We start from the raw sequence: 12,500 nt of genomic DNA, 5'->3' as shown, positions 1-12,500 counted from the left end.
TGTGAAGGGAACCTTCTTAAAGGGGCGGCGCTCGACTTGATAAACTCTGGTGTGAATACGGTCGATAGATAATGATTCCAGATCACTGATCAGTTAGTCTCAGGCTCGGCTGTGGAATGAGTCCGGAGACGAGATCAATGCAGTCTGGTTAATATAATTGTCGGCCCGCTCTGCTGGTTTTTAGTAGTTATTGAGAATAAATGTCGTAATGAAATGTTTTGTCGGAGCAGTGAGCGTCTGGCATCCACGAGGGATATTTGACTCCTCCCCCAAATCCATCCCTCAGAAACTAACAAATATTTATATATTTATTTATATATATTTATATTTTTTTATATATTAAAATAAATATTTATATATATATATTTATATATAACTATTTATATAGATATATTCATATATATATATATTTTCATATATATATAGATATATATATGTATTTTCTTAAATTATTATTATATATATGTATTTTTTTCTTTATATATGTATATTTATTTGTATTTATATTTATTTGTATATATGTATATTTATTGATATGAATATATATATATTTATTTATCCACTCTTTGGGGAGTCTGCCCCGTCACGTCGTACATTGCTCGACTCCCGCGCTCCAACTGCACCACTCAGTCACTGTGTCCTGTGGTCATGGAACACCTGGAAAAGTCATGGAATTTAAAATGTTTATGTATTTATTCTCTCTCCCCCCCCCCCTCTCTCTCTCTCTCTCAGGCGGACCAGCTGATGTTTGCGATGCACTTCGTGAGAGGCCTGTACCCCGCCCTCTTCCAGGAGAACGTGAGTCTCTCTCTACATTACAGGATCCGCATGTTTAGGACTAAATTAAATTAAAAGTAAAACACATTTTAGTTTTCTTTAGTTTTCTTTGTGAATGTTGACTCTGTCCTCAGGAGTGGGAAGTGTTCACGGGATCCATCGTGGGAGAGATGTTTAAGAAAGAGGTCAGAGGGCATCTTTAATCTGATAAAACTTATATTATATAAATATATATATCTATATATTTATATATAAATATATATATATCATAAATATATATATATATTTATAATATATATTTATAATATATATGATTATTATTAATCATTTAAGTTATATTTCTCTCAGGAGTTTCCTTCTTGGATCGACCAGGAGAGGCACGGGGCGGCGGCCATTTTGAAAGTAACCCCGATTATTTACACATCTCAGAATGTTACAGTGTTGCATCATCAGCTGCAAATGCAATAACTTACTTATAATTAATAATTAACCTCCCCCCCCCCCTCCAGGCCACGTTCCCGGCCCTGTTCCAGTCCCTGTGTCTGGGGGACTCAGACCTGTGGCTCTCCTTCTCTCGGAGCTCTCGGTGTGAACAGGAAGTCCCGCCGGCCGTCAGCAGGAAGCTGTCTCCCTTCCAGCAGGTCAGCTGCCAATCAATACACTGCGTGTGTGTGTGTGTGTGTGTGTGTGCGTGTGTGTGTGTGAGGTGTTGACGGACAGCTGTTGTCTCTCTCTCTCTTGGCCCCGCCCCCTCCCAGCTGCTATTGGTCCAGGCGATCAGGCCGGACCGGCTCCAGAGCGCCATGGCGGCGTTCGCCAGCCAGGCCCTGGGTGAGTGTTGCATCACAGCTGGGTTCGTGACTCCGCCCACCAGACGCCTCCAGCTCTGGATCGGTGGTCATTGATCTACAAGCTCTCGTCCTGATTGGCTCTCACCAGAACTTTCTGGAGCTCAAACTTCTAGACCATGATGTCATATGTTTTCCCTCCGATAGACACACACACACACACGATACACACACACGATACACACACTTGCTTTGCTTGTAGTTGTCCATGAAGCCGATGATGACGTCCACGTCTGACTCAGCGGTGAGTCTCTGGTGGCCGTGTCGTCCTCTCCTGGACCCTCAGGTCTGGTCCCAGGTGGACATGCGTATGTCGTAGTGGTTGTCCTGGCAACCTTGGTTGTTTTTCTTGTCTGCCTTCCTTCCTGCCTCCTGGCCTCCTCCTGTGGTCCCGTCTTGGCACATCTGACTCCAGGTGTTACGCTCAGCAGCCTCAGGTCCCCTGGTCTGATTTTACATTTCTTTAGCGCTGTTTTTATCTGGTCTTTAGAGCTTCTTCTGCCTCCAGCAGAGCGCTGGCCTTGGGCGAGCTGGCCACACAGCACTTTGTGAGGCAGCCGATTGAGGGGCATCCTTATGACGTGCCCCAGCCATCGTAGCTGGTAGTGGGTGATGGTGGCCTCCATGCTCCTACAGCCTGCTCTCCTGAGGATCTGGTCGTGGTGATGGTGGCCTCCATGCTCCTGCTCTCCTGAGGATCTGGTCGTGGTGATGGAGGCCTCCATGCTCCTGCTCTCCTGAGGATCTGGTCGTGGTGATGGTGGCCTCCATGCTCCTGCTCTCCTGAGGATCTGGTCGTGGTGATGGAGGCCTCCATGCTCCTGCTCTCCTGAGGATCTGGTAGTGGTAATGGTGGCCTCCATGCTCCTGCTCTCCTGAGGGTCTGGTAGTGGGTGATGGTGGCCTCCATGCTCCTACAGCCTGCTCTCCTGAGGATCTGGTCGTGGTGATGGTGGCCTCCATGCTCCTGCTCTCCTGAGGATCTGGTCGTGGTGATGGTGGCCTCCATGCTCCTGCTCTCCTGAGGATCTGGTTGTGGTGATGGTGGCCTCCATGCTCCTACAGCCTGCTCTCCTGAGGATCTCGGTGTGTGGCACTCGGTCAGGCCAAGTGATTCCTAGCATTCGCTGGAGACAGCGGATGTGAAATGCTCCAGGGCCTTCCCATGGCGGCTGTAAGTGACCCAGGCTTCACAGCTGTAGAGGAGGTGCTGATGCAAACTGCTTGATACACAGAGATGTTTGTATGGAGATATAAGTTCTTGTTTTGAAAGACCCGGCGCCTGAGTCTCCCAAAGGCAGCTGGTGCTTGTTTGATTCTGTTCTGGACCTCATTGTCGATGTTATTGTCCTCAGAGAGGATACTCCCGAGGTATTTGAATGATGGTACTACAGACAGATGCTTATCATTGATGCTGAAGATGGGTGGCGTGGTGGGATGTCGGTGCTCCACTGACAGACTACCTCTGTTTTGGTGATGTTGATGGTCAGCCCCATCCTGCTGGAAGCCTTCACAGCTGCTCCAGGACAGGAGGTCTGTGGAGCCACCAGAGCTCAGTCATCTGCATGCTGCAGCTCAAGGACCTCCCTCTGTGCAGCTTGGTGGTGGCCTGCAGCCTCCTGATGTTAAAGAGGTTGCCATCGAGCCTATAGACTACTGTCACCCCGCTGTTGTCCTCAATGTCCTTATGGAGCAGCTGGGTGACGCATAGGAGGAAGATGTTAAAGAGCACTGGTGCTAGTACACACCCTGCCTGACCCCTGTGCACACAGGGAAGGAGGCAGACTCTTGTCCTCCTCTTGTCACCCTAGCATTCAGACCATCATCAAACTGTCGGAGGATGTTGACAAACTTGTTAGGGCATCCAAAGCGGAGCAGGATGTCCCACAGTCGGTCTCTCTGCACAGTGTCGAAGGCTTTGGAGAGGTCGACAAAAGCCATAAACAGGTCTTGATGTTGCTCCCTGCACTTTCCCTGAAGCTGCCGGGCTGTGAAGACCATGTCGACTGTGCTCCTGTTCTTCCTAAAGCCACGCTGTGCCTCTGGGAGCCTCTGTGATGTTGTTGAGGAGCCTCTGCAGCAGCACCGTGGCCAGGACCTTACCAGCAACAGCAAGGAGTGCTGTCCCCCTGTGGTTGCCACAGATGGTCTTGTCACCTTTGTTTGTATATATAGTGACAATGTTGTCATCTCTCCATTGCTGTGGGATGTTTTCATCAGCCCATACTTTAGTGATGTGTTGATGTAGCGCTCTTGTCCAGAGGTAACCACCCTGTCTAAGCAGCTCCGCAGGGATATGGTCCATGCCAGGAGACTTGTTGTTCTTCAGAGAGCGGACGGCTGACAGGACCTCCAGGAAGGTCGGGGGTTGGTTAAGGTTGTCAATCGGTGGAAGTTCAGGCAGTTGATCCAGGATGGTGCGGTCTGCTTCAGAGGCCTGATGAAGCAGGGTATTAAAATGTTCAGCCCACCTCTCCAGTATACTGCTCTGGTCCTTTAGGACTCTGAGCCCATCTGCGGTTTTAACAGGAGTGATGCAGTGGTTTGTTGGGCCGTAGATAGATTTGACTGCATTGTAAAAGTGTTTTATATCATTTCTATCAGTGAAAGATTGGATTTCCTGTGCCTTCTCTGTCCACCACTTGTTTTGCATTGTCCGTTGGGTTCACGCCTCGCCCTCTGCCATGTCTGTCTGGCGGTGCTCAATGAGGGGTTTTTCAGGGTTGCCTGGTGTGCTTTGTGCATGGCGTTCAGTGAGTTACGGATGGTGTCTGAGTTATTGTCAAACCAGTCCTGGTGGTTTTTGGTCTTATAGCCGATTGTGTGGGCTGCTGCTTCATGAAGGGCTGAGCTGATAGCGGTCCACTGCTGGTCTGTGTCATTCTCTCCTCTCAAGGTGAGTTCAAGCGCTTCAAGTTTTTCAGCCAGGGAGCATCGGAACTCATTTCTTGTGCTGGTATCCTTCAGACGGGCACAGTCTAAGCATCTCCCACTGACCCCACGTTTCCGCATGGGGGGGCGTACGCTCATGTGGACTTTGGCCACGATCATCCTGTGGTCTGTCCAGCATTCTGCACCTCATGGCCCGGCATATGAGAACATCTTTGATGTCACAACGTCTCACGATGACATAGTCAATCAGGTGCCAATGTTTAGAGCGTGGGTGCATCCATGATGTTTTGTATTTGGTCTTTTGCTGGAAGATGGTGTTGGTTATGGTCAGGTTGTGCTCAGAGCAGAGAGGAAGTCATCTCATGCCATTTGAGTTGGCCTGACCAACACCATGCCTGCCAAGCACTCCTTTCCATATCCTGTCACTCTGCCCCACACGAGCATTGAAGTCCCCAAGGAGGAGGATCTTGTCGGTCTTGGGGATCCGGTGGAGAGCCTCATCCAGTGACTGATAGTATGAGTCTTTAACCTCAGTGTCGGATGGCAGTGTTGGCGCATACACACTAAGAAGTGTAGCAAAGCGGTTCTTCGCCAGGGGGATACGGCGGGTCATCAGTCTTTCACTGATGCCCACAGGTGTTTCAGTGAGTCTTGTGTGTGTTCTTGATGGCCAGTCCCACACCGTGCAGATGTTGTCCACCTGGGGGATCGCCTTTCCAGAAGAAGGTGTAACCGGACCCTTCCTCTCTCAGCGACCCTTCATCAAGGAGCGGCGATGTCGATGTTGTAACGCCTCAGCTCGGCCGCAATCAGATAGATAGATAGATAGATAGATATATACTTTATTAATCCCCAAGGGGAAATTTGTCGAGTCAGTAGCAGCAACACACAAGAATAAAAAAGTGCTGTTCTTCTGTGAGGTCCTTCGGTTCTGCCATAGGAGGCCAGGAGAGTTCTTACGTTCCATGTTGCCAGTTTTAGGTTTTTTTTCTTTTTTTCTTCTGTTTCGACCGCAGAAGTGGAATGACCCGACAGGTGCGGTATCCTGTCCAGGTGCGAGTTGAGTGGGCATTTTTTCGGCCACCTTTTCTAGGCCCCTCCTCGGATTGAGGTGAGCAGTGTGGTCCCTAAATAGGGGCTGCTCAGTCACACAGGGTGCTGCCCAGATCAGCTGCCACTCAGTCCCAGCTGATAGACCAATACCCTGCAGGGCTCTGACTAGAAGCTCCCAGTCTATTCAAACCTGCCCAACGCCGCCAGTCTTCAACCAGATGTGGATCCAGAGTATTCACCGTGGTCAGAGGTGGATACCTGCGCAAAGAGATTATTTAGAGTGCCGTTGGAGGCGCGCTATCCCCAGTAGCACTATCTTCGCCATGGTGAGGTACATCTGGTGGCATGGGTGAGCCCAGGACGACCAGTTCCCCATCCCGGCTGCAGGAGGCTGCCGGGTCCTGGCTCTGTTTAGGCCCGCCTATTGGATGGCGCGGCAGTGTCCAGTCGCCGTCGCGGCAGCTCCGCGGAGATTGTGCGCTCTTTTAGTTTTTGTGTTTATTTTTAATATTTTCTTTGCCACAAACACATCGGCACTAACAACATACGACCGCAGCACACTTTTGGACATAAACTTTTGCGCAAAACAAGGGTTTTTGTCCACTTTTTCCATCGATCCAGCGTGGCCGGCAGAGATCGTACGAGCGAACCACAACAACAGCAGTGGAGCCGCTACTACGGGAAGACGACGAAAACATCGAGGGAAACGGAGCGGAATTGAACAGACTGAGAGTTCAAGCCCACCGTCCACCTCTGCCCAGCATCCTTCTTGCTAACGTCCAGTCTCTGGAAAATAAGATGGATGATTTTAGGGCAAGGATCAGATTCCAACGGGACATGCGGGATTGTAACATCTTTTGTCTGACGGAAACTTGGCTGACCCGCTGGTGCGGATCGAGCCATATGTCAAACCGGGTCCTTATCTGTTTTCCATACAGACAGAACGGAAGAGTCTGGTAAATCTAAGGGTGGAGGGGTCTGCTTCATGACGAACAACATGTGGTGCGACCCCAAGAACATTAAGACTCTTTCTCGTTCCTGCTCGCCGAACCTGGAACATCTGACGATCTCATGCCGTCCATTCTACCTTCCCGGAGTTCAGCTCGGTCATCACCACAGCCGTCTACATTCCACCACAAGCGGACACCGACGTAGCACTATCGGACCTACATGATGTGTTATGTCGGCATCAGAACAAGTATCCCGACGCGGCTGTGGTGGTGGCTGGGGACTTTAACAAGGCAAACCTAAAAAAAGTCATGCCGAACTTTCACCAGCACATTACGTGTGCTACCAGAGGAAAGAACGTTGGACCACTGCTATCGCCATTCAAGAGAGGCTATAAGGCTGTCTCTCTCCTCCGTTAGGAAATCAGACCATGCCGCCATTTTTCTGCTTCCGGAGTATAAACAAAGGATCGCGGGAAGCGGTAGTGACGAGGAACGTAATGCGGTGGTCTGACCAATCAGAGGCTGAGCTACAGGACGCTCTGAGTATTGTCGACTGGGACATGATCCAATCCAGTTCCAGTGACGTCAGCGAGTTTGGAAGTAGCAATGAGCCTCATAGCAACGCTTAACGGACACCATCGTCCCCACGGTAAAAGTTAGGGTCTTTCCTAATCAAAAGCCGTGGGTTGATAGATCCATCCGTGTAGCTGTGAACGCCCGCACTGCTGCCTATAACTCCGGTCTTGTATCCGGCAACATGGACAGTACAAGGCAGCGGTCTATGGACTGAGGAGAGCGGTGAAGGAGGCCAAGAGGAGGTACCGAGACAGAGTGGAATCACAGATGGAGCAGCGCGACACCAGGCGCCTATGGCAGGGGCTACGGACTATCACAAACTACGCAGACCCGCGCAATGGTGAGTGCCGACGCATCCCTAGCGGACGACCTGAACTCATTTTATGCACGGTTTGAGGCTAGCAACAACAGCGCTAGCTCGCCGGCTAACAACAACACCGTTAGCGTAGCCGAGGTGAGTTCTACCGCTGGGGATGAACACACACTCTCTGTGACCGAGCACAGTGTGAGGAGGGCTCTGTTGAGGGTGAACACCAGGAAAGCTGCAGGTCCAGATGGCATATCTGGGCGAGTACTGAAGACCTGTGCTAACCAGCTAGCTCCAGTGTTCACCACAATATTCAACCTCTCCTGGCTGAGTCCGTGGTCCCCGCCTGCTTCAAGAGATCCACTATTGTCCCTGTGCCCAAGAATGCTTCTCCAGCATGTATGAATGACTACCGACCGGTGGCCCTCACCTCGGTGGTCATGAAATGCTTTGAGAGGCTGATAAAGGACTACATCTGCGCCTTCCTCCCTTCCTCCATGGACCCGCTGCAGTTTGCTTATCGCCCAAACAGATCCACGGATGATGCTGTCTCCCAGGTACTGCACACCACTCTCTCATCTGGACAGCCAGAGGTGGGGCTATGTGAGACTACTGATCATTGATTATAGTTCAGCATTCAACACCATAGTCCCTCCAGACTGGCCGGCAAGCTGATTGAGCTGGGACTGAACACCCCCCTGTGTGCTTGGATCCTGGACTTCCTGACCGCCAGGCCACAGGTGGTCAGGGTGGGCAGACACACCTCCAAATCCCTCACCCTGAACACAGGATCCCCCCAGGGTTGCGTCCTCAGCCCCTACTGTACTCCCTGTACACACATGACTGTGTGGCCAGGTTCAGCTCCAACACCATCATCAAGTTTGCGGATGACACAGTGGTGGTGGGCCTGATCTCCGACAACGACGAGAAGGCCTACCTGGAGGAAGTTGCTGATCTGTCACTCTGGTGCCAGGACAACAGCCTCATCATGAATGTCACCAAAACTAAGGAGCTGATTGTGGACTTTAGGAAGGTACAACAACAGAGGACGTACTCACCACTGGGGATTAACGGGACTACTGTGGAGAGGGTGAGCGGGTATAAATACCTGGGAGTCCACATCACCGAGGATCTGACATGGTCAACAAACACAGACACTCTGGTGAGAAAGGCAAGGCAGCGCCTCTACCACCTCAGGCAGCTGAGGAAATTTAAAGTTTCCCAGAGGATCCTTCAGTCCTTCTACTCTGGAGCTGTAGAGGCGTCCTGACAGGAAGCATCACAGCCTGGTTTGGCAACTGCTCCGCTCAGGACAGGAAGGCTCTGCAGAGAGTAGTGCGTTCGGCTGAGCGCACTATTGGAACTACACTCCCACCCTGCAGGACTTGTACACCAGGAGGTGCAGAACCAGAGCCGGCAGGATCATGAAGGATCCTCACCACCCCAACAACAGACTGTTTCAGCTGCTGCGGTCAGGCAGGCGCCTCCGTAGTCACGCTGCAAGAACAGAGAGACTGAGACGGAGTTTCTTTCCTCAGGCCATCAGGATTGTGAACTCCGACCTCACCAGGACCCCACATAGACCCACACAACTGCCCCTCTTAGGCACACACACACACACACACACACACACTTACTGTAAATATTGTGTTGGTTTTTATTTGTAAATAGTGTGTACTTGTTGCCCTTGCACATTCCTGCTGAGCATTGCCACTTTCATTTCACTGCACACCCTGTGTGTGTATGTGACAAATAAAACATCTTGAATCTTGAATCTTGAATCTATTGCGCACCGCCAGCGCATTGCTTTTCTGTCGGGGTCTGCTCCCTGAGCCCTGCCTCAAGAGGCTAACCCACAAGGCAGTGGGGCTATTTGCCCATAGCTGGGGCAGTGGTTGATGGGTGCCAGGGCGTGTCCACCTTGTGGTGGGCCTGCACACCGCATCTCTGGGGCCCACTGCTGCTCCCAGATCCCCTGCAGTTTAGCCTGGGACCGCAGGGGACCCAGTTACCATGTGTGGCCACGAGGAGGCACTGCAGGAGGTGGTGGAGAGGCTCTGGACTGGCAGAGGAGGCTCAGCTCTCGGCTCCTCTTTTCACCCCCTATGAGGGAGCTAGCCAGCGGCGGTAGCTGAAAGCAGAGAGTTGCAAGCAGAGCGCAGCATGCAGCATGCAGCATGCAACATGCAGCATGCAGCATGCAACATGCAGCATGCACTAACTACAAGCACTTCTGCACTACTGCACTAGACGCTTCACAGCCACCCTGTGTGATGATCTCACACACACACACACACACAGTAATAAAGAGGGGTAGTTTATTGTACTTAATGAACTTAATTATTTAGTCCATATAATCTTGTGTGTCTGCTTGGTTAGGGTTAGGGTATCATTCATGTTAACGGAGCAGATGAAACTTAGTTTGCTGCGTGTGACTAAATAATAATAAATAAACAATAAATAAATCATAAATACAAAATAAATAATAATTAAATAATAATCAAATAATAAATAATACGTAAATAATACATAAATAAATAATAAACAACAACAAATAAATAAAATTAATAATTAAAATAAAAACATTAAAACACATAAAATTAATTACAATTAATTAATTAATTAAATAAAATTAATTTAATGTAATAAATTAATTTAATTTAATAAAACTAATTAAATAAAACTAATTCATTGCATTTGTAAGTTTACAAAATGAAACAATGTGCAGCACATTTACAAAACAAGACCCCGACGCCTTCCTCCCTGATCACCTTTTGGGGAATATTGATGGGTCCTGCTATAACAGCTTACATCACATTTATATTGTAACAAGACAACAACACACCCTGTTGTCCTTGTTGTCTGTGCACCGGCCTCCTGGGTACCGAATACACACACGCATTTCAAACAGCCGTTCTGGGTGTGGTAACCTTGGGGAAATGATGTGCTTTTGGTTGTCAGCATCTTGGTCGTATGAATATTCATGAGGAATACACAATAATAACTCACGGCCAAACATTCCTTTATTTAAATGAGGAAACAACCCGAAGTATAATTCACACTTGGCTCTTTGAATTGCTTTTGACAGTAAAGTGAGTTCATGATGTCATCAGGTAGCAGTGGAGTGTGTTTGTGTTGGAGGCCACGATCAAATAAGCTTTTTTCCGGTATTAGCTCTTTTAATAACATATGAAATCACTGTTATTGGGACCCAGTATTGGTTCAGTGGATCACTTTCTATGGAGAATCTTCCGGATGCTATAGTTCTACATATGTGACAGGTAATTTAAAATAACGTAGAGTGCATGTACACATATATGTATATATGTATACATATATATATATATATATATATATGTGTACATGCACTCTACGTTATTTTAAATCACCTGTCCAACTCACACAATCACGGAAAAAAATTCAAAGAAAGAGAATCCTGTGTGCTCGACTTCTCCGGTCTACCTGCAGATTAAATTTATCTCACAATGGCTAAAATAACCCAAGAATATGGATATGGATCACTAATATAAGCACTGCATGAGGGACCTGGGGTACATTTTTCATATTTAAATATATATATATATATATATAAATATATAGACAGACAACCATTCATGTTCATATTCACAACTACGGGCACTTTAGAGTCCAAGTGGGAGGAACCCGGAGAACCCGGAGGGAACCCACGCTGCCACATGGAGAACCTGCAACCTCCACCCAGACCACCGGGGCTCGGACCCGGGTCCGTCCATCGGTCTTCACTGGTCTCATGGGTCAGTGTTCTAGAGTCAAGGAGTCTTGTCCTCACAGCGACGCTAGCAGCTCACTTGATCCTCTGGAACTCGGTCACATCGCCCCCTAGTGGTGGGAAAGTGCAACTGACAGAATCCATGAAGTCATGTTCTCAAACCGACCGGAGCGAGACACCAGGAGGACGAGATCCTACACACAGACGTTCCCCTCAAACTAAATACATTCTCAAGTGGTTTTGATTGGACCCAAAAGGGAGAGAAGAGGAGAAGAGGAGGAGAAGAGGAGGAGAAGAGAAGCCTCTCTTCCTCCTGACAGCAGCATCTTTATTGACTGAAGCCGAGTGTCCTCTGTTGTGCAGCTGCTCCATAGAGCTAATAATAACCTCATTGAGGGAGTGTGTGTGTGTGTGTGTGAGTGTGTGTGTCAGAACATCAGCGTGTGTGTGTGGGGTCTCCATCATTATATTTGCACCAAATTGTGACTGTGCAGAAACTTCCATGTTTATGTGTGTGTGTGTGTGTGTGTGTGTGTGTTTGTGCATGTGTGTGTGTGTTGGCAGTACATCAGAATGCTCATGAGGCATGGTCTGTAAACCTCTGACAGCTAATCTGACTCAATCCTTCCAGCCCAGGCCTGGACACTGCTCACACACACAGCATGCCTGGGTGAACACACACACACACACACTCTAACTCACTCACACCACACACACACACACACACACACACACAAGCAAAAAGGTGAACTTTGGTATTCACGGACAGAGAAGCAGGAATACTGAATACCTGTCACAGGTGTGTGTGTGTGTGTGACTGAATACCTGTCACAGGTGTGTGTGTGACTGAATACCTGTCACAGGTGTGTGTGTGTGTGTGCACGTTGTGTACATGCAGCCGAACATCTGTTTCTCTTGTTGTCTTGGATGCAGCAGAAGGTCACGCTGAGACGACCCTGTGTGTGTGTGTGTGTGTGTGTGTGTGTGTGTGTGTGTGTGTGTGTGTGTGTGTGAGTGTGTGATATATCTGCTGATACGTGTGTGAATAACAAAGCCACTCACACACTGAGCCTGTGTAGCTGCGTGTGTGTCACTGTAAACCCATATCACATATCTATCATTATATCACACACACACACACACATACACACACAAACACACACACACACACACCACACACACACACACAGCCCTGCTTCTGGACACAGGGGGCTGATGAGGTATTCTTCTGTGTGCGGTGAATACTGCTGCATACCTCACACTCAGTATGCACCGCACATCACACTTCCTCTTTCTTCATCAACGACTCCATCCTGATCCCCCTCTTCTCATATGTATACATATGTGTA

At 48.8% G+C, this 12,500-nt stretch overlaps 1 protein-coding gene across 1 annotated transcript in view; it reads left to right on the top strand.

Moving 5' to 3' along the window:
• Window positions 1–12,500, top strand: part of LOC130211343 (cytoplasmic dynein 2 heavy chain 1) — a 121,925-nt gene that overhangs the window by 75,994 nt on the left and 33,431 nt on the right. Inside the window, exons 76-80 of the mRNA XM_056442082.1 lie at window positions 733–798; window positions 912–962; window positions 1,126–1,179; window positions 1,287–1,418; window positions 1,536–1,608. Coding sequence (XP_056298057.1) covers window positions 733–798; window positions 912–962; window positions 1,126–1,179; window positions 1,287–1,418; window positions 1,536–1,608 — 376 coding nt within the window. The remainder of the gene's footprint in view (window positions 1–732; window positions 799–911; window positions 963–1,125; window positions 1,180–1,286; window positions 1,419–1,535; window positions 1,609–12,500) is intronic.

Source organism: Pseudoliparis swirei, chromosome 20 (genome assembly GCF_029220125.1).
Source record: "Pseudoliparis swirei isolate HS2019 ecotype Mariana Trench chromosome 20, NWPU_hadal_v1, whole genome shotgun sequence".
Classification (NCBI taxonomy): Eukaryota; Metazoa; Chordata; class Actinopteri; order Perciformes; family Liparidae; genus Pseudoliparis; species Pseudoliparis swirei.
The sequence above is the reverse complement of the archived record's forward strand: the minus strand, read 5'-3'. Positions and strand labels throughout refer to the sequence as shown.